A 21313-nucleotide genomic window follows, 5' to 3' on the forward strand; every position below is an offset into this window, starting at 1 on the left:
TTTATAATTGTGTGAAGGTGTTTACAATGACTACAATACCCTTATGGCTATATGCTTCAAAAGGGAAAAAGACATAAGAGGATATACACCAGCTGTATAATTACAATTCTATGTCATCTCTATGAAAGTTCTCCTTATTTACTAATCATGTCACCCCTATACACGTGGGTGTCTTTTAACATAGTTCTTATCGTATATGCGTTAGACTCTCCAATCTTAGATTTTAAACATATGGCCAAAGCCCAAATTCTGGCAAGGAAGCAGAGGACACAACTCCATAACAACAGAGAAAATAGATAAGTCCTTTAGAGTCATTGACTTTTCAAGTCATTTATTCATTTGGTTGGGTTAATTTAGATAATGAAAATAAATCTATGATTGACTTAGTAACGCCTCAAAGTTTGATTTCCAATCTATGCAGTTTTTTTTTTCCTTTTTGAATGATAAATGAAATGAAAGACATACTTTACCCATGTTGCCGTATAGAAAAGTTTATGATGTGCTTCCAACAAGCCAATATAAATCAAGAGAACCTTGCTAAAGGGCACCTCACTCTTTTTTCACGGTTTCATTAAAGCTCTCACAGTCCAACTCCAAAACTAGAACAATTGTGCATCAATACCTGATAGCCAAATTATTTTTCCTTTAGATTCCAAAGTATTTCAATAGTACATCTAGGTTACATGAACTTGAGCTAGAGCAGATTTAGCTATAGTCAACACTGAAAGATCAGATCAAGCAAAAGTAAAGAGCTAATGCAGATCAGCTAACCACACAGACCTAAATGAAAGAACCTTAGTCATAGAACTCAGAACAAGAAACCAGAAGAAGCTGTTTGAAACCCTATACATGAGAAATAGAGGCTTCTATACGTCTTTGCAGATACCGAAGTACCTGCGGAACGGAAATCATTGGCTCACCATCATTTTTAGTACACAACCTTGCTATGATCAGAAGACTTTTAAGTTCATTGGAGTCATAACTATAGCCCAGATCAGCATCCACCATGTTATGCATCGAATTAGTGAAACCAGATCCTTGGACCCATTCAACCACCTCCATCTCTCCATTCCCTAGATATTGACCAGTTATAAGCTCAAGAATCAAGACACCAAACTGGAACATTATGTGTTTACGTTTCTGATCTGTTTCACCTGCAGTAGAGTATATGTAAGTGATTCTTGCTACATTGGGAGCATGGGCTCACAGATAAAACAAATAATATGGCAACAATATAATTTTAACCCACTTGAACATGCGAACTCTGACGTACAAAAATGTCTGCCAGCAGACCCAAGAGCACCCATGCCAGAGAGCTGAAAATCAAGGCATATGGTTACACTTATCTGTCTTACTTATTATTTTGAAATAGTAAAAAATGGATCATAAAGGTAACAACTATCTCTTGCAAAAGTTCTTCTCAGTTCCACTGACATCCTTTTCAGGGCAAAAACTGACACAAGAGTCAGCATGTTCATACACTTGGACCCAGATACAGAAACACACGATTACCATGTTGCAACAGAAATATCTGGATACCTTGGCAGCAAAATTCTCGTCCAACATAACATTGCTTGAATCGACAAAATCATAGAGGATTGGAGGGTTGCAAAAGTACTGCAGGTATTCCTACAAAAAACATGAAATGTAGAGCTTAAAAAAGACCAAAAAACTTCATGCTTCTACCTATACAAACTCATGCTGAGCAACCTACCAAAGCAGCTGCAACATCAGTAGCTATCCGCAATCTGGTCTTCCAATTCAAAGGAGTCTTAAGTGGATCTGTCCAGACCTTACTATGTCAAATTATGTGTGAAATCCACAAGAAGTAAAAACATTTGGACAACTTTCTAAAGGTACCTCGAAGAAGCTCTTTCAAGCTCCCATTTCCTACGAAATCAAATATAAGAAACCTGTGATGTAAGAAAGGATACAGGAAGAGTCACATATTGATGTTCAAGAAATGTCAAGCTTCAACTTTGATTAGAGTCTATAAAAAATAAACCTATCACATCCTTCAGAAAACCCTCGAAGCGTGACAATGTGGCGATGATGAAGACGGCCCAGGATTTGCACTTGTTTGTAGAAGGCATCATTTTCAGGTCCAAAATTTCTTACTTCTCTCACTGCAGCAATAAGGCCACTGGAGAACTGAGCTCTATATATAGCTCCATAACAATCACTTCCCATGAATGTACTAAAGTTGGCTGTTGCACTTTTAATCTCCTTCAATTTGAAGTGCCTAACAGATGGATAAGGAGGGCCTTCACAAAGAAGAAATATATAAATGCGCTCTTGCTGAAGGCGTTTATTCAGAATGCTAGTAAAGTGTCCTCATGTGCAAATTTTAGTACGGATTCTAGAATATTAAGAACAGAGCTGCAAGTAATCTTCCTTAATAAAAAAAATGGGGATAGGAACAGGATGTGAAAATAATGAAGTACATTTCAAAGTAAAACTGTAATGCCTCAACTGCCTGACAAAATTTTCATATATTAGTACCAAAATCAAAGACCCAGAAGCAGCCTAGGGCCTTCAATGACAGTTCAACAGGCATAAATTAAAATATATAAAAGCACATCCTCCCACGGACCAGAAATGCACATGGGACAAGCACTCCCACTCTTTTCTCCATTCCAAAGAGCACGCTGGTATACTTTTACATGGGATGGGGTTACCATCGGGACTCAGCCTTTGCTTAATCAAAAACTGTAAACTGCAGTTGAGAAATCTAGACACACACAACAGTTTGAATGTTTAAAAGAAATAAGAAGCTTCAACTTACTGTAATTCAGTTCAAGGCAAGTTTTGCCCTGAACTTCAGTTACTAAGTCATAAACTTTAAACAAGAAGTTGTAAATCTAGGATCTGTTTTAGATAAGTAGACTAGAATTGCGTAGTTAAACTCAATTTTTAAGAACCCACACTTCCCCCGAATTCTCAGACACAAAATAATCCAGCGTTTTGCTTAGTAGTTTTTAAGTAAATAATACCTCCCTTCCACTAGCTTATAAGAAATTAACTTACGCGCCAGTTCTACATCCCAACTATATGTGCAAAACAAAACTTAAGGAAACTGATGAAAATATACAGCCGCAGTTAGCAAATCAAGATTGTCTTTGTCATAGTCACAAAAATTAACCAGTTTACCACTAAACAATGATAAAGAAAGTTGAGATAAAAGCAGCAAGGAAAACAAGAAAGAAATGGAAAATGACATACACGAAGGCATCACATAAAGACACGGAAATAAGAACTCTTTGATTCTACCCAGAATTCTATCCATTTCTGGGTATACTTAATGCCTCGAGTGGACTTTGGTTCTGAAAGTCGACGATCCGTCTACCACGAGAATTTCCATTTCACCAATCTGTAACTTTATCGTGGTTGGGTAGAGAGAAGGGAAGCGGGAGAGGAACCCCAGAAATCTTCTTTCCAGCTCGGCGAGAAAAAAAGAAAAGAACTTGCCCGGGTAAAGAGGGGTACAATGGTCAGTAAAGTTCTCACTGGTAGTCTTGGAAAAAGAGTAGGGAGCTGGGTGTTGCATCATCATTATTCTCGTCAATGGATTCCATACACAGGCTTCAGCCGACAGACTGATTGGAATTAACGACTTCGCTACTGCTTAACACAATTTTTTTGCAGGCGTTCGGCAATCAAACTGGCTCTATTATTGCTATTTCATGAAAGTGTTGAAGCCAATAACAATCACAGTAATGATATTATCTAAGATAAGATATTTACAAATTTTTTTGCTCAAGTTGATATCCACACCCCGGCTGGCAGCCGCACTTCGAATTTTGAACTCTTGTCCCCAAAATTGCCATGAACGAGGAATCAAATTCCTTGCTTCCACACAGAGCAGACTATCCAGACAACCGTACGAGGACAACCAATATGATCTTTACAAACAAAAAGCGTAGATAAGGGTGCCCATTAAGGAAACGAGCAGAGCAGCTCCGGATAAGAGCTGGCGATTCTGATGGTTGAACTACTGGCCTTGTCTTGGTTGCAGGGGCAGAGGATGATGGCACGGGGAGACTGCCATGTGCGGGTGCGGGACTTGTTGGGTCGACCGGAGGACTGGATGGATGGGGAGGCCAAGCGGGCGAAAGAGAGGGAGAAAATGGTGGTGGTTGTTGCAGAGGTGGAGCAGGAATTAAGGAGTGTACAACCACTGAGAGCTTCTGGCCGAGGAGACAGTAGTTTGCCACAGAACAGATGAAGTAGTAGACACCCACTTCTGCCAGAGTCACAGTGGCAGGACCTGTCCTGAATGTCTGGAGGGGCCTCTCTGTGCAGCAGTTCTCGTAATGCCTCTTCGAAACTTGAATCACGTCGTGGAAATTGGTCTCAAATTCGAAAACTGAAAACCCCAAAGACAGGATGAAGAAGATAAATTACTAAGGAGTAAAGACAAAGAAAGAAACTCAACTAGAAGATGAATCTCTGCAACAGAGAGGTTTAGTACCCAAAGAATCACCAACTCGGAAGAAGTGATTAGCAGACCATTTAGAATAGAAGTCTTCGGAGGGAGGAATGGACCAAAACGATTCTCCCACGCTGTGATTCAATGCATAATGGCATCGCACCACCATGGCGCAAGCTGCTGCAGTTACTGCTCTTAGAAAGGACGTGGGAGTGATTATTTTTCTATCTGTGCCCATAAGTTTTTCATCCGAATGCAACTGTCAGTTGCACCATGTAGAATACAGAAACATCAGAGAGTTCAGATTTGGCGAATGCAAAGTCATAACAGAGACATGGATCGAGTCGCTAGCAGGGGTGACTTGGAATAAGAAACTGTGCTTAAATCTTACACAGAAACTGACAAGACAAATTTCTTTAGCAACCCAAAGGACGTAACGGTGTTCGGTTGATTAAGATTAGAATTTAGAAGTACAGTCGGTTATCCATTGAAACGCTTGGCTGCCCAGCTCTCCTCAAGAAAGTGATGGCAAATCTAACCTCTTCGACTTTGCTACAGTTCTGTCTCCACTGTCGCGTCATCCGCTACTTTTTTATTACTGTAAATGACATCAATGCGGTTTCCTCTTCTGCAACGTTCCCTTTTTCTTTTCGCGTTTTTTCTTTTCCTTCTTCGAAACGGTCGCTAAGGTCAATAGACTCTTCTCTTTTCTCCGGCTCCTAAAACTCTTTTAACTTTTTGCTTAGAAAAACAAGCACAATACATCTTACCAAACTCTGTAATTAAACAGGTTGGAGGACGAAGACGACATCTGCCTACGTACCAACCCGAATAAATTCGAAATTTCGACCAATTCAAAATAGGCAGATGAAATCATGATATTTCAACCTATTAAAGATACCCTTCCAGGCATCGAAGCACCCTCCTCAATTTCCTCTATCTATCCGACAGTTTATCTGCCCCTTCCCTCAAACCTACCTAAGGAATAAGAGGTGTACGTGAATCCAAAAAATAAAAAGCTGATGAGTGGTTATTGTCAACGAACTATTCGATCGTCATGAATAAACAATCCCTCCGGCTTTCAGAAATTGAGAAGAAAACAAATCATAACAGCCGAGCAGGGTAAAATATTACAATCTAATCCTAGTAAAGATTCTTTCCGTTTTTTGTCCGGCAGCCACAAATAGAGATTTGATTATTCCTTAAAGTTTTTCTTTTTGCAAAAATGCAGTTTCGAAATTTTACCCAGTTTCTTGGGGCGTCGTTTCGGCAGACAAGGACGCGGAGCTTGTGATTATGAAGCTTGATTAATATTTCATGCAATGGATTAACTCATTAGTAATTCATAATTATCTAGATTTAGTTTATTTTAAGAATGTTGGCCGGATTTAGCGGATCTCTGTAAAAATTTATTTTCTGACCTGCACCAAAAAAATCTGAGAGCCAGTAAAGGCTGGTCACTGTTCTCAGTCTTCCTTACTCTTTCGTCCTCTCTTTCTTTTTCTTTTTTTTCTGCTTTTATTTATTTATCCTTTTCTTCTTTGGACCTGTCTGGTGTCCTGTCCCGCCAAACCACCGCATCTTCCTTCCTTGATCCGAAGTTCCTCTTCACCTCTTTCCCTTCTCTTCAAATATCAGTGTGTCCTTGAGGGTCTTTCGTCTCTCATGCGAATCTCTCTGAGCGTTTCTTTCTCTCTTGACTCTTATTGAACATCGCGTCAAGCCATGGCAGCGTCTTCCTACGCTTTCCTTCTCCTTTCCCTGCTTTTAGTGCTCTTGCCTTGGGCACAAGCAACCAGAGTTCAGTACTGCGGTGAGGCTTTTGACAGATTTTTTTACTAATGTTCTTGGGGGGAAATTTTCGTTTCTTGTTTATGGACATTAATCATTATTTCCTCTTTGATTTTATTGTTGCCTCTGTTGGGGATTTTGCTGATATCTAGATTTTCTTTGCTTTTTGCGTTTTTTTTCCCCATCTTTGCTTTCTTTTTTGATTGGATAGGATGAAGTTAAAACTCGTGAGTTTCTGCCTGGAACAACTCTAATTTTTGCATGCGGTTTGATCAATTCGCTTATTTGGCTAGAGTTTGTTGATACGAAAAAATAAAACAACTTTCTGCGTTTATTTAACGCAAGTTTTGATCTTTAGCTGTTACCAACTCTTTTCTTCAGAGCAATGTTGTTGGGAAATCAAATATTGGATTTTGATCTCTCAATTTCGTAATTGTCACTTGGAATCTGATTTCTTTATTATAATCATCTCTTGAAACTTGTATGATAATCCACTTCAAAACCATTTTATGACATGTTCTCTCTGTATGGTTGATCGAGTTGCTCGTTTGAAATAATAAAGAAAAAGACCATCGTGCTTGATAGCTGTTGAATCTCTCTGGTCTGCTCATTACTGGCGGGATCCATCGTTGATCTTTTCTTCTGGATGTTATTGTGATGATTACAGATCACAATCCTGATTATGAGGTTGAAGTCACGGGGGTTGATATCTCTCCAGAACCTGTGATTAGAGGCAAGCCAGCTACTTTCAGCGTCTCTGCAACGACTGGTAACCTCTAGCGATTTATAAATCCTTGTCATGGCAATTTTTGTTATTGCTTTGTTTATCTGCTATGCTTTGAGTTTGGAACTGATAGACTATGATACATTGGCGTATATGACAAGTCTGCCTACTTTTATCTTTTCTTCTTTCTAAGCGCACATGTTCTACTTTTAGCTTGCTCATCTAAGGTTTTGTATCCGACTTCCCGTTGACATGTCCTGTTTCTGCATTTTGTTTCCACGTCTATTGGTGTTTTAGTGTATCAAAAGGTAGAATCTGGATTGTTAACTCATAACCTTTGACCTGATGGGCTCTATGATGGATGGATTATGCAATGAACATCATTTGTTACAAAATATGAAGCATGCATTTGCAGGACAACAATTTGATAAGTAGGATAACTGGAGACACTTTTGGAGACTGGTCATTGACTCCAAATCTGCAGAAATGGAACTGCATGTATTTATTATGCTGACCTTCCCTGTTAACTTCAGCTGTTTAATTAAAAAATATGACTCGTTATCTAGTCTTTTCCATTAATAACCACTGGATCCTGCATACTAATGATTGTACATTGTGTACTAGTTCAATTTTAGTTTATTCATGCTAATGAAGTTGATTACTGATAGTTATCAACATGATATGGTATTACATTAATTTTTTTATATGATTTTTTTTACTGTTCGCGTAAAGAATTGTCAGTTTACATGGTCAAATTTCTAAATTTGAACGAGTTGTTTATGCCTTTTCGGCTTTTAGTTGAACTCTAGTTCTAGGTTTTGGTCTTGATTTCTATATAAATAGTTGCATGGAACAGAAATGCTTTTTGAATGAATCATTAAGCTAGATCATGCAAAGAATATAAGCAATAAGTTAGGTTTTGAAATGCATAAAAGAGTGTTGATGTTGTGGGTCTATCACTATGACTGGATGGAGTTTCAATAAGTACCTCTATCAGTAATCTACCTTCATTCCAGGACCTTTGTATTTGAGCTTTTAATTCCCCTGTTTAAAAACAGAAAAAGCAGTTATGAGGGAAGTGGGTTGAGTAACCCTTTTTTTTTCTTTTTTTCTTTTTTCTTTTTTCTTTTTTCTTTTTGAACTCTTTTCTTTGCTGTTCATATTGAATAATAGTTAGTACTTCATTTCTTTGTTTAGAATCTGACTAAGCCAATCATGAGAAAATTTCACTAAAATATGCTTGCAATGTATTAGTTTTCTTTCCTTGAACAACTTCAATGCAGCTGATCTACTGAAGTTCTTAGTACTCATGTGTATATAAAAAGGTCAATTTACCTTGTTTGGATTAACGCAGATGAAAGCATGTGTCATATACATATTTAAAAGTAAAATTTATTTTAACTGAAAGCACGTCCAATCTGAGATGCAATGTTCCTGAGTGCTTAAATATTTACTGTCTCTAAATACTGCTTAACATGATTGTGGACTTTCTGAATGTCATGATACAGACAAACCAATCAGTCAAGGGAAGGTAACAATTGATGTATACTTCTTTGGGATACGCATCCATGAGGAGATCCACAAACTCTGTGAGGAGACATCCTGCCCTATCCCAGCTGGCAACTTTGTTCTTTCTCATTCCCAGAGTTTACCTGGATACACCCCACCAGTAAGTCGATTCTCCTTTTAATTGTTTGATATGCATATCTATGATTGTTTGTATTGCATTGATGAACTTCACTTCCTATGCCGTCATAGTTTTTTGTATGAGGACACTTTGAGTTTGTTGAACAAGTAGCTTTAAACCAGTACTATAAAAACTGAACTTGACTGGCACTTTCCGTGGCTCTGTTGGTGGATTGGTTTTAGTCAACTACTGGTATGAAAAATTAATAACAAATAAAAGATTTCACTTTTTTCATCAAACCATCTGATGATAGAAGAAAACACTTAGGAAAGATAAAGAAAGAAAGAAAGAAAAGGGACATTGGACAAAAGAAAACATTGACAAGTTTAGTTGGAATAGATGGACTGAACGAGTTGCAGTGTCTGTTTGTTGTCTTGTTATTAAACATGTCTGCCACCATTTGTTCATCCAAATCAGGTATCCTTTCAGCACAAGCTAAGATTTTTGTAAAGTAATGCGTTGTAGGTTCTCTCTCTAACCTACTGGCAAATGAAGTAATGAAAATATTCAATGATCCTCTTCAGAAAAAAAGAAGTAATGCTGATATAGTAATTAATTACAAAATAAAAATGTGCTCATAGTATCTTGGACTGCCTTACCACATCTTGGACTTCTCAGTGAATGAGTGCCCATGGTGTTTCAGCACGCATTCCCGTTTGGGGATGGAGATTTTGTATTCTCCTCTCAGCCAGCTACCTGAGTTAGCTCTCTTTTGATTGCTTTTGTGTTTTTTAGACAAGCATTGTCACTTACTGAAAAGATAATTGTTAAGGAATAGTCCTACATGGATCAGTGAGTTAAAAAATTTGAGTGTATTAGTTGGGAAAGAGGTGTCCTAAGTTGGCTAGTCATTTTGGGATGAGCCTTGGACCCAATTTAACATAGTATCAGAGTAGGTAATATGGGGGCCTACACCTAAACTATCCCCTTGTAGAGCCACAAAATAGGGTTTACACCTAAACTATTTACTTATAGAGCCACAAAAAGGGCCTACACCTAAACTATCTACTTGTAGAGTCACAAAAAAAAAAGGCTTACACCTAAATTATCCACTTGTAGAGTCACAAAAGAGGGCCTACACCTAAAACTATCAACTTGTAGAGCTACAAAAGAGGGTCTACACCTAAAATTATCCACTTGTAGAGCCACAAAAAAGAAGGCCTACACCTAAATTATCCACTTGTAGAGCCACAAAATAGGGCTTATAAGTGAGGGGGAGTGTTAAGGAATAGTCTTACATGGATCAATGAGTTCAAAAATCTTGAGTGTATTAGTTGGGAAAGAAGTTTCTTAAGTTGGCTAGTCATTTTGGGATGGGCCTTGGACTCAACTTAACAATAAAAATGAAGATAGATGGAGAACAAGAATCATGCTACTTTGACTAGTGTTACTCGTCAATACACAATTGACTGCTTCATACATTGCATGTTAAATGCCTCTTATAGATGAAATACAAGAGAGAAGACAATATGGGGAGTGGGAGTGGAGCTTGTTCACAACCACACACACAATATAGCTTTTAGATAATTTTTATAGCTGGTTTATACTGTAATGTTAATTTTATCTGATGTCCTCAATAATTATGCAGGGTAACTATATGCTCAAGATGACGATAGTGGACCCAGATGGCCACACTCTGACTTGCATCTCCTTTAATTTCCAGATCAAGTTTGGTTCGTCCGTTGCTGATAGCTAATTAGAGACTCATTATGTATCAATAGTTTCTCTGTAAAGATGCATATATTTCTTTGATCTGTCATTAAGAACTCGTGCACAGCAAACTTGTTGTCTATACTTGTTAGGTGAGGTGTCCAGTTTTATTTGCAGCCATCTATAATTGCAGCACCTGAAAACTGTAATGTCTGTTGAACGTCATTAAAGAAAATGAGCTGGTAAAGCTTCCTCGGTTAGTTCTTGTTGGAAGATATTTTCTAATTAGGGTGGCACTGATTGAGTTCCAGTGCAATTTGGAGGAAGCCTATTGCTAATTTTCTCTAGATTTAGGGGGACTAAGATGTCATCCATCACAGCTCGGGCAAGAAAGAGAGCCAACTCATTTGATGCATCCAGTATGTCCAAAGCAATATACTCGGCAGATACCAAGAGCGTAACAAATCCATTAACGATATCTTCTGTAGAGAAAATCTCTCTATGAAGGGAAGAAAGCAATACTGAAGCCAATTTTTCGTCTTGGTTCTTCCTGTCCATTGCTAAGGTGATCAACTTCTTCAGAAATATTGGGTTGAATTCTGGAGAACCCAGATCTTCAAGGCTGCGGATAAGTTCCGGTATGTCATCCAAAAGGAAGTACTTGTGGCTTATGGTCACCACTTCCTCCTTGTACCTCCTTACTTTGTCATCATCTACTTCCCTTGATTCCCCTTCCGAGGATTTCAGGAATAAGGCATCCAGCCAGCCGGCAGCTATGGCGACTGGAACCATTTCCTCAAACATGGATTTTTCTGTTGGGATATCTAGTGAGAGATCATCAAGACTCTCAGCTCTTTGCCATCTCACTAGAACTTAGAAAGCCTTCATCAACAGCTTCTTTGAGTAATTTCAACACAAGAGGTTCGGCAGGTCGGATTTTCATAGCAACAATTAGAGCCCGCTTCACAACCCCATGGTGGAAAAAGGAAACGCCAAGTTTCTTAATGCACCTACAAGCCTCATTCCAACTGATAAAACGTCTTTCTACTCACTAATCCATGTGAGATTATTTTTTAACATCCCCACTCATGTACACTTTTGTGGCTCTACATGTGGATAATTTGGGTGGAGGCCCACATACGAGTACTTGCTCTGATACCATGTTGAATTATTAATTCTTGAAGTTTTAAGGTCACTGAAGAAGACGGCTTGAATTAAAATTATTTTTTAAATGTATCTACAACATTTTATTTCAACTCAAAGCGAGACAGTTCTTTCCCTCATATCCACTAATAAAGAGGTGTAACCCTTTCTCCACTTTTTCTTCTATCTCTTGGGCAAGAGGTACAAAGGAGAACAAGGTAAAAGCAATGAAAAAAAGGTATTCACCTTTTTTAATAATAATTTTAACAAAATTTCATATTTAAATACTTATATTTAAAAATCAACTACAAAAATAAATTATAATATCTTGATTATCGTATCTAAAGCAGTTGCTTTTAAAAATTATCTCAAACAGTAAAAAACAGTGAGAGTGCTGCCAACTAACCATGGTGGTAAATTTTTCGAGCTTTTGTAAAGAAATTGGACTTTTGAAAGATGGGTGGAAATGATTGCAAAGAAGCAAGGTTTTTTACCGTTGCCCCTCCTGCAGCATTCAACTTCTACAGCCGTTGGAGACCAGTGTCAAGCAGAAGGGACCTAAAAGAAGAATACTGCTATCATTCTCTCTGCTTCCCCCACCCTCTTCCACTTTTCAAATTCATGTCTCTTTTCCTTTCCATTCCCCTAAAACTCAAAGATCATTATGTTAGACACGTTAAAAAAATGACCCATTATTGAGGAAGTGGTTTCTCTTGGATGTAGGTTGTAATGGATAGTTGTAACTGCCTCTCCTCTTTTGATGGAAAAATAAGAGTTTAAGGTTACGAGATCTGGTCTAGTAGAGTATATGTGTTTTTCCATCAATGAGCCTTAGAATAGACGAGCCAATCTTCTTTTGAAAATTGATCTCCATGACAGGAGGTATGTCTTTCCGTTAAAGATTAGAAATTTCATAAATGAATTTCTAAACACAATGAAATTCCTAATCTTTAACCGAAAGACATACCTCCTGTCATGGTGATTAATTTCCAGAAGAAGATCGGTTTGTCTATTCAGAGGTTCATTGATGGAAAAACACAGACACTTTGCTAGACCATATCCCGTAACCTTAAACTCCTATTTTCCCATCAATAGAAGAGAGGTTGTAACTGCAGAGCAATTACAATTGTCCACTACAACCTATATCCAAGGGAAACAACTTCGTCAATAATGGGTAATTATTTTAAACCATTGGAAAACTGCAAAGAAAGTCATGCGATACCTTCAAGTGACTAAAGACTACAAGCTTACGTATAATTGATCTGATTATCTAGAAGTGACTGGATATTCAGACTCTGATTTTGCTAGCTGCCTTGATTCGAAAAAGTCAACATCAGGATACGCCTTCGTATTAGTTGGAGGGGTCATTTCTTGGAGAAGTGCAAAATAATCCTCGATTGATACTTCTATCACAAAAGCATAATTTGTAGCATGTTTTGAAGTGTCCTCACATGCTATATGGTTGAAGAGTTTTATTTCAGGGTTTGAAACAATTTTTAAGTCATTGAGGATTTAATGCATTAATTCCGCAACAATGTTTTTGGCCAAGAACAATAAGAGTGAAAGTTGTAGTAAGCATATTAACATAAAATTCTTAGCTATTCGAGAACATGTCAAAACAAACAAAGTGGTTGTCGAATACATCAACACCAAATTAATGATTGTTGATTGGTTGACATAAGGTCTACCGCACGCTACTTATAAGGAACATGTTGAACATATGAAACTCAGTTCTATTATGTAATTTTAAGTAATTGAGGTTCCCTTTATGTTTGTATCACAATTTGCCAATTTAAAAACTCCATTAAATTCATTTTTGTCTTCTCTTATTTAGTTGTATACATGAAGTTAAAGAATGACAATGTAAAATGACCTTGAATGAGCATTTGGAAATTTATTCATAAAGATATGTGCCACATAAGGTTCTCATTCAAAGGAGACAACTGCATAGTAATACGTGAAAGGTAATACTTGCTGTAAAGAACTTACCGTCATGATTCATGTGATTTAGTCTTCTTTGTTTGGGTATAAGGATATTATATCCATGGAAAACATTTTTAAACATGTTTCATATTCAATGATACATATTAAGTATGTGAATAGATCAAGTGGGAGAGTATTAGACATGTTTAAAAAATCACCCATTAATGAGGAAGTGGTTTTCCTTGGATGTAGGTTGTAGTGGATAGTTGAAACTTTCCAGCAATTATAATTTCTCCTATTTTGATGAAAAAAAGGAGTTCAAGGTTAGGGATTTGGTCTAGCAGAGCGCTTATGTTTTTCCATTATCGAACCTCTGAATATATGAGTTGATCTTCTTCTAAAAATTGATCACCATGACTGGAGGTGTGTCTTTCTATTAAAGATTATGAATTTTATTGTGTTAAGAAAATAATTTGTTTAATCATTTGGTATTAAAGTCAAGTTGCGATTCTGGGACCTATGGGCTATCATTTGGTATCAGAGCCAAGTTGCGATCATGTGACTTGTAAGTTCCATAACCTACAGGTCCTAGGATCCCAACCTGGCTCTGATACCAAATAATAAAACAAATCAATTTCTAAATACAATAAAATTCTTATTCTTTAATAGAAAGACATACCTCCTCTCATGGCAATCAATTTCCAAAAGAAGATTGACTCGTTTATTCAGGGGCTCGTTGATGTAAAAATATAGGCGCACTCGTTGATGTAAAAATACAGGCGCTCTGCTAGACTAGATCTTGTAATTTTAAAGTCTTTTTTTCCATCAAAAGAAGAGATGTTGTAACTGGTGGGCAATTCTTATTCAAAGGAGACAGTTGCAATATAATACATGGAAGGTAATACTTTACTTAAAGGACTTATCGTCACTATTCATGTAATTTAATCTTCTTTGTTTGGGTATAAATATATTATATCTACGGGAAATATTTTTGAAAATATATCAATATTCATTGATACATATTAATTATGAGAATGTGTAAGTTGGAGAATGTTAGATATGTTAAAAAATGTCCCATTATTGTATTTGGCAGTTTTAACTGACTTGCAGCTACAACCTCTTCTCTTTTTATGGATGGGAAAAATGATTTTAAAGTTACTAAATTTGGTTAGAGCGCATGTGTTTTATATCAACGATCCTCATTGATTACCACGAAAGAAGCTCGTTCTTTTGATCGACATCTGGTGCCTTAATGGAAGCAACCTGTCTTCCATGTTTACAACCTGTAAGTTTCTTTCTATTTCCTCGCTATCTGACGCCTAGATCTTGGGATTTAATATTGTTGTTGCCGACATTGCGATCGTTTTATTGCCAATAACTGGATTGTAGGAGGCACGACTGTATGATGATCAGAAAATGAGTCTTAGGCTCACCTCCTAGTCCTTCTAGAGTGAAAATGGCTTGCTTCTCTTGATAGGAATTTGTCAGTTTTCTTTCCAGTCGGGATTGGAATTATTCCTACATTTCTTGATGGGGCGAACCGGCTTGAGGGGTGATTCGCTTCCATTCTGTTTCAATTCCAAAAATGGGCTTTGTTTGTGACAGGCAAGATGAAGGGGATGAAAGGGAGAATCCTCAAAAAGCTTAAATCAATTCGTCAAATTGCTCCTTTGAGAAATAATTGAGTACTTCGGGTAAATGTCATTGATGGGTTGTTGGATTCCTTCGAGCCAAACCCATGTCAAGTACTTCAGAACCAATCAGTTTTAGATGTGATGCCACTTGAGCATGAGATTATCGACTTGGCAGAACTCATGAGCGTCCTCGGTGAGGATGACAACGCAGTGTTTACCCAGTTGCGGTGACGAGGAAAACATTGTTATGAAAAACCCAAACATGGCTAATTGTAGTAGCTGGAAAGCCCCTTTATCGGAATTGGTGTCGTCATTCAGGCCTACCGACCTGAATTCTGGAAGCCTTCTAGCAGGTTATGATAGGGGAGTCAAAAATAAGGTTTGAATTGTATTAATGTGATATTCACTCTGTCTGGCATAAATAGCCATTTTATAGATCGTAATAAGCTACACATGGTAAGATCGATCATAATTATAGAGATTACAGGGATTACAATATATTTTGTTCAAGGAAAGAATATATTATAATATATAAGTGAGGAAATCTCAACACTCCCCCTCAAGTTGGTGCATAGTTATCACTCATGCCCAACTTGTTGAGGCAATTGTTAAAAACTCGGTAAGACACTACCTTGGTCAGCATATCGGTAAGCTGATCTTGAGACTGGACATGAGGGACTTCAGTAATTTTTACTTCCAGCTTTTCCTTGATAAAGTGTCTATCCTCAACGTGTTTAGTTCTATCAAGTTGAACTGGGTTGTGGGCAATATCACTTGCTGTTGTACTATCACATTTTAATTTCATAGGACTTTTTTGCTCAGTGTGTAGTTCTTGCATCAAATTCTTGATCCATAATAATTCATTTATTGCTTTGGTCACTCCCCTGTATTCTGTTTCAATAGACAATCTAGCCACCACCTCTTGTTGCTTACTTCTCTAAGTGACCAAATTTCCACCTACAAATGTAAAATATCCAAATGTAGATCATCGATCCTCTATTGACCCAGCCTAATAAGCATCGATATGACCTTCAATTTTGAAGTTGCCTCCGTTTTTAAACAAATTTTTTTCCCTGGAGATATTTCAACTAGCGCAAGATACGGTTGATGGTATTCATATGTTCTTCACTTGGAGAATGCATAAAATGACTAACCACACTTGGTACATAAGCTAAATCTGATTTGGTATGTGAAATATAAATTAACCTCCCAACTAGTCTCTGATAACGCTCCTTGTTAGTAGGGACTTGATTTGAATGTGTTCCCACTTTTAAATTTTCTTCAATGGGAGTATTAACTGGACTACATGTTGTCATACTAGTTTCCTTCGATAAATCCAAAGTATATTTTCGTTGAGATAGAAAAATTTTCCTTCGATCTTAACACTTCAATACCAAGAAAGTATGTTAAGTTGCCAAAATCTTTCATTTCAAAGTCTCTACTAAGATGATTTTGCAATGATTTCTTCTCTTCTGGATCATTCCTAGTTATTATCATATCATCAACATATACAATAAGAGTTGTGATTGTTTCCTTAATAGATTTTAAGAATAGAGTACGATCTGAGCTGCTTTGCTTGTATCTAATAGACTTCATAAAATTGGTGAACCTTCCAAACCATGCCCTCGGGGACTCCTTCAAACCATATAGGGACTTACTCAGTTTACATACTTGTTTGCATCCTTTGGTTTGCATAGTACATCCAGGATGTAATTCCATATATACTTATTCTTGGAGATCTCTGTGCAAAAATGCATTTTTAACATTAAATTGATATAAGGGCCAATCAAGATTCATAGCCAGAAATAGTAGAACTTGAACAATATTGATCTTGGCTACTGGTGCAAATGTATCTATGTAATTAACCCCGTAGGTTTGAATATATCTTTTGGCGACGAGCCTTGCTTTGAACCTTTAAATGGTGCCATCAGTATTATATTTAATAGTAAATACCCACTTACATCCAACTGATGTCTTTCTTACAGGTAAGTCAACCACTTCCCATATTGAATTCTTTTGGAAGGACCTCATTTTTTCATTCATAGTTTTTCTCCACTTAGGATCTTTCAAGGTTTCATGTACACTACTAGGAATAATTATAATATATAATTGATTCACAAATACTTCATTTTCCTTTGACAATCTATGGTAAGACACAAAATTATGCCTGGGATATTGAGATTTAGAGTTGAGAAGTGGTTCATAATTAACTTTAGGTTTTCTTCTTGTGGTTCGATGAGGTATCACTCTTAGTTGAGTTTTAGAACTTACCTGAGGCTCAGACATGGACTCAGACTCAAAAAACAATTGACCCACTTGTACATTATGAAGGGAGGAAGTAGTCGACTAAGATTCTGGTTGCACTACTTCCATCTGGTCTTGACTGTTTCCATCCTGTGAATCATGCTCATTTGTATTATTTTAATGTTCACTACTATAATCTGAATACTCATCACTTGTAATATCCAAGTTGTCTGAATAATGATTAGGGGTTTGCAATTTAATTTTGTTCTCCTCTTGAATTGAAAACTGGAGAGTAGAATAATACATGTTATCTTCGTGAAATACAACATCAAGAGTGACATACAATTTGCGAGAGGGAGCATGATAATAACGATAACTTTTTTTATGTTGAGCATAACCAACAAAGACACTTGAAAGCATGGGGTTCTAATTTATTTCTCAATGGCTTATGAAGATGAACAAAGGCTACACACATCAAAAACTTTAGGTGGCAGATTTGGCACAATAGGTAAACTTACGACTTCATGAAGAACACTCAAGAGGGTCTGAAATTATAATGCAATCGAGGGTATTTGGTTGATAAGATAAGTTATAGTTGTGATGGCTTCACCCTAGTAACGAGCAGACATATGAGCTTCAAATAAGGAAGCACGAACAACCTCAAGAAGGTGGCGGTTCTTTCGCTTTGCAAGCCCATTTTGCCGAGGGGTGTACGGAAAAGTAGTTTGATGAGTAATACTATGATCATCTAGATATTCTTTCAAACCTTGATTAACAAATTCTCCACCATTGTCACTGCCGAGAGTTTGTATTGTATAATGGTATTGAGCGGCTATCATTCTGTGAAATTGTTTGAACAATGAACTAACGTCACTTTTTTATTTCATTAAGCAAATCCAAGTCATACGAGTGTGATCATTAATAAAGGAAACAAACCACCGTTTATCACTAAGAGAGGCTATATTTGCTGGACTCCATACATCAGAGTAGATAATCATAAAGGGTGTTGGACTTCTATTCATGCTTATTTGAAATGGAACATGATGGTTTTTAGCCAATTCACATACATCACACTTAAATTTTTGAAATAGATAATCGAGTAAAGAGTTTTGGAAACAATTTCTTTAAATATCCAAAAGATAAGTGACCCAACCGTTTATGCCTAACCAAATTTCAGAATCTGCAGATTTATTCATGAAGAATGCTTGAGCTAACTGATGAGAACTCTCTGGCATTAGATCATGGTAATAAAACTTTCCCTTTCAAGTACCATAACAAATTGTCTTCCGAGTTCGAATTTCCTTAAAAACACAACGGTTAGGCAAAAAAATCATAATACAATGCAGAGTGAGAGTTATTTGAGCTACTGATAATAAATTATGATTGAGGATTGGAACAACTAATACAAAATCAATACTTAGATTTTCAGTAAGGGTGATTGAACCTTCCCCAATAACATGAGAGGGAGTACCATTTGTTGTGGATATAATATGTTGTTCAGATGGTTTCATAAATTAAATATGATGATTGTCAAAGGTCATGTGATTAGTAGCACCAGAATCAATTATTCATTCACTATTACTACTAGGAGTGGAAGTATGAAGAACCTTACCAGATGTAGCAATTAAAGTTGATGCATGGTCAATTGTGTTGGAGGTGGAAGGTTCTACTATTGCAACAAAAGCATGATTATTTGGTTTAGAGTTCCTTTTGCGAGGTGCTTTGGTAGGATCCCGCCATTTTGGATACCCAATTAGTTCACAACATTGTGACTTTGTATGCCCATTTTTCACCACAGTGAGTACAAATATGTTTTGATTTTGTTGTTCCAATCTCAAAGGTGCGATTTTGAGATCTTGATGTCCGATTTTGATCACTGGTAGGACCAGTTGGTTGAGATGTTTTAGGGTTAGCTCTACATGCCACCATTGCAGATGACTCAACATGATCAACTTCACCATTTAGAGGTGTTTTACGAATGGAGTCACGACGTACGTAAACATAGACTTCTTCAAGATCGAATATCGAGTCCTTTTTGAGAATCTCGCCTAGTATTTGTTCGAATTCTGCATCCAATCCATTTAGAAAATATGTACACTCAATCTTTCAACGAATTTTCTATAGGCGATAACATAAACAGGATCTTTCATTATAATCCTGTCACAATGATCAAGTTCTTGGGAAATTTTCACGAGATCACCATAATACATTGATAGAGGGTAACCAGTCTGTTTGGTAGAGAAAACTCTCTAATTCAATGAAAAAAGTTACGATTCATCTGACCCATCGTAGAAGCTTTGGCTAGAGCATTCCAAATTTTACGTGTGGTGCGTAGTCAAATATAGCGCTTCATAATATCCGATGACATAGAGGTTAGCAACCACCCCTTGACCTTTTGATTTTCAAAATACCACTTTGTATAGGAAGCATCAGTTTCTTATGGGAGTGGTATTTTTCCCATAATATATTCAAGCTTCTCACGTTGTTGTGGACTTGATAGCAGGACGGATCACCCAGAGGCGACGAGGTGAGTTGACTCAGACATAAGATGCATGGGAATTAGGGGCCAGAATAGGGACTTGGGCGTAATTATAATTTAAATTATTTTCAGTCACGCATAGGGAAGTTGTAGGGCAACATTGTAATAATTGGAATTTTTGGACTTAACTTAAGGTCCGTGGAACGAATGAAAGAAAGGAAGAATTAATCGGGATCTGAGTTCTCCCCTTTGAACCAGGGTCGGCGTTCCCCTGGAACCCCCGGTGACGGCTCCCGGCGACAAGCCCTAATCGTTCTCTGGCCTCCTCTGGCGGCGTTTGTTTTCCATCATCCCTTTTCGACTTTCCGTAAAACCTTTCCCGACCTTCATCTCCTCAAATCGACACCATAGGTCATCCTGGGAGGTCTCGGTGGCCAGATTCGACTCTGAAACAGCAAGGTGATCCCTCCCTCCGTCGTGTAACTCGAGCTAGGGCCTGGGAACACAACAGCTTGGTATCAGAGCAGGCCGAAATGGGAGAACCGTCGAATAGCGAAAATTGGGTATCTACCGTCAGAAGCATGATTCAAGCGAGCCAGGATGAAACCGAGGGACGTCTGGCAATTTTGATGGACAACAGAGGATCTCAGGTAAATGCTCAAATCCAACAGATTTCTGAAAAACTCGATGAGTTATTGGGGGCAAGAAATCCTACTCCTCGTGGAGAAAGGAGGACCCCTGCGGCAAGGCAGGGAGACCATTGTATGGGTCGCAGTGATCACACAGAGAATGGTGTAAGCTCGGGGTCTGGGGGTGGGACTATCCCTAGATACACTAAGTTGGATTTTCCTATGTTCAAGGGATCCGAGGACCCCTTAATTTGGTTATACAGATGTGGAAAAATTTTCTCCCATCAAAGAACGGTGGAAACTGAGAAAGTTCGAATAGCCACATTCCACATGCTCGATGAAGCCCAGCTATGGGGCCATCAACTTGAAATGGAAAATCCAAACATCGACTGGGAGGAATTTAAGGAATCATGCACGATTCGATTTGGTCCGCCTGCTCAGAGTAATCCATTAGGGGACCTAGTCCTGTTGCGCTAGACGGGCACAGTAGAGCAGTATCAGAAGGCGTTTCAGGAAAAATTGGCCAGAGCCAGTAAGATAGTCCGAGTGGACCAACAGGTGGGGTTATTTACTGCTGGTTTATCAGAATCACTGAGGTTGGAGGTTGAGCTCCTCGCTCCCCCTGATTTAGCCCGAGCAATGAACTTAGACCGCACTCTAGAGGCAAAACAGAAAATCCAGAATCGTAAACCTTGGTCAAACAACAGGTCGGCCCCTAGTAGCACATGGCGATCCGGCACCAATGCAGGCTCTTCCCCAGTGCCTAAGGCTGCTCAGCCTACGCCGGGATTTATTAAAAAATTATCCAGAGCATAAATGGAAGACCGCAGATCACGGGGGTTGTGTTATAACTGTGATGAGAAGTATACCTTTGGGCATCAATGCCAGAAACTATTCTGGTTGGAAGGGGAAGATAATGAGGAGGAAGAGCCCATTTCCACAGAACAGGTCGAGGACGAACCGGAACCTGAAATTTCACT

The 21313-nt window shown here is 37.9% G+C and overlaps 4 protein-coding genes across 4 annotated transcripts; 1 reads left to right on the forward strand and 3 right to left on the reverse strand.

Moving 5' to 3' along the window:
* Nucleotides 1–683: 683 nt before the first annotated feature.
* LOC137948990 (probable receptor-like protein kinase At1g49730) lies at nucleotides 684–3353 on the reverse strand. The gene is made up of 7 exons (XM_068795237.1): nucleotides 3223–3353; nucleotides 2006–2264; nucleotides 1861–1913; nucleotides 1715–1782; nucleotides 1540–1629; nucleotides 1250–1316; nucleotides 684–1154 (listed from the first exon to the last, which is right to left on the reverse strand). Exons 1-7 carry the CDS (start codon nucleotides 3284–3286, stop codon nucleotides 844–846), a joined length of 912 nt encoding a protein of 303 aa, XP_068651338.1. The 5' UTR covers nucleotides 3287–3353; the 3' UTR covers nucleotides 684–843.
* LOC137948380 (blue copper protein-like) lies at nucleotides 3299–4598 on the reverse strand. The gene is made up of 3 exons (XM_068794464.1): nucleotides 4472–4598; nucleotides 3947–4366; nucleotides 3299–3621 (listed from the first exon to the last, which is right to left on the reverse strand). Exons 1-3 carry the CDS (start codon nucleotides 4596–4598, stop codon nucleotides 3299–3301), a joined length of 870 nt encoding a protein of 289 aa, XP_068650565.1.
* A 1370-nt stretch (nucleotides 4599–5968) lies between these two features.
* On the forward strand, nucleotides 5969–10541 carry LOC137948236 (uncharacterized). Its single transcript, XM_068794243.1, has 4 exons — nucleotides 5969–6242; nucleotides 6888–6989; nucleotides 8453–8613; nucleotides 10220–10541. Exons 1-4 carry the CDS (start codon nucleotides 6155–6157, stop codon nucleotides 10325–10327), a joined length of 459 nt encoding a protein of 152 aa, XP_068650344.1. The 5' UTR covers nucleotides 5969–6154; the 3' UTR covers nucleotides 10328–10541.
* A 25-nt stretch (nucleotides 10542–10566) lies between these two features.
* LOC137948381 (MA3 DOMAIN-CONTAINING TRANSLATION REGULATORY FACTOR 3-like) lies at nucleotides 10567–11073 on the reverse strand. Its single transcript, XM_068794465.1, has one exon. It carries the CDS (start codon nucleotides 11071–11073, stop codon nucleotides 10567–10569), a length of 507 nt encoding a protein of 168 aa, XP_068650566.1.
* Between the last annotated feature and the right edge of the window lie 10240 nt (nucleotides 11074–21313).

This window comes from Aristolochia californica, unplaced genomic scaffold (genome assembly GCF_029961685.1).
Source record: "Aristolochia californica isolate CCGP_79_NKW_82.1479 unplaced genomic scaffold, dmAriCali1.0.hap1 SCAF_13, whole genome shotgun sequence".
Classification (NCBI taxonomy): Eukaryota; Viridiplantae; Streptophyta; class Magnoliopsida; order Piperales; family Aristolochiaceae; genus Aristolochia; species Aristolochia californica.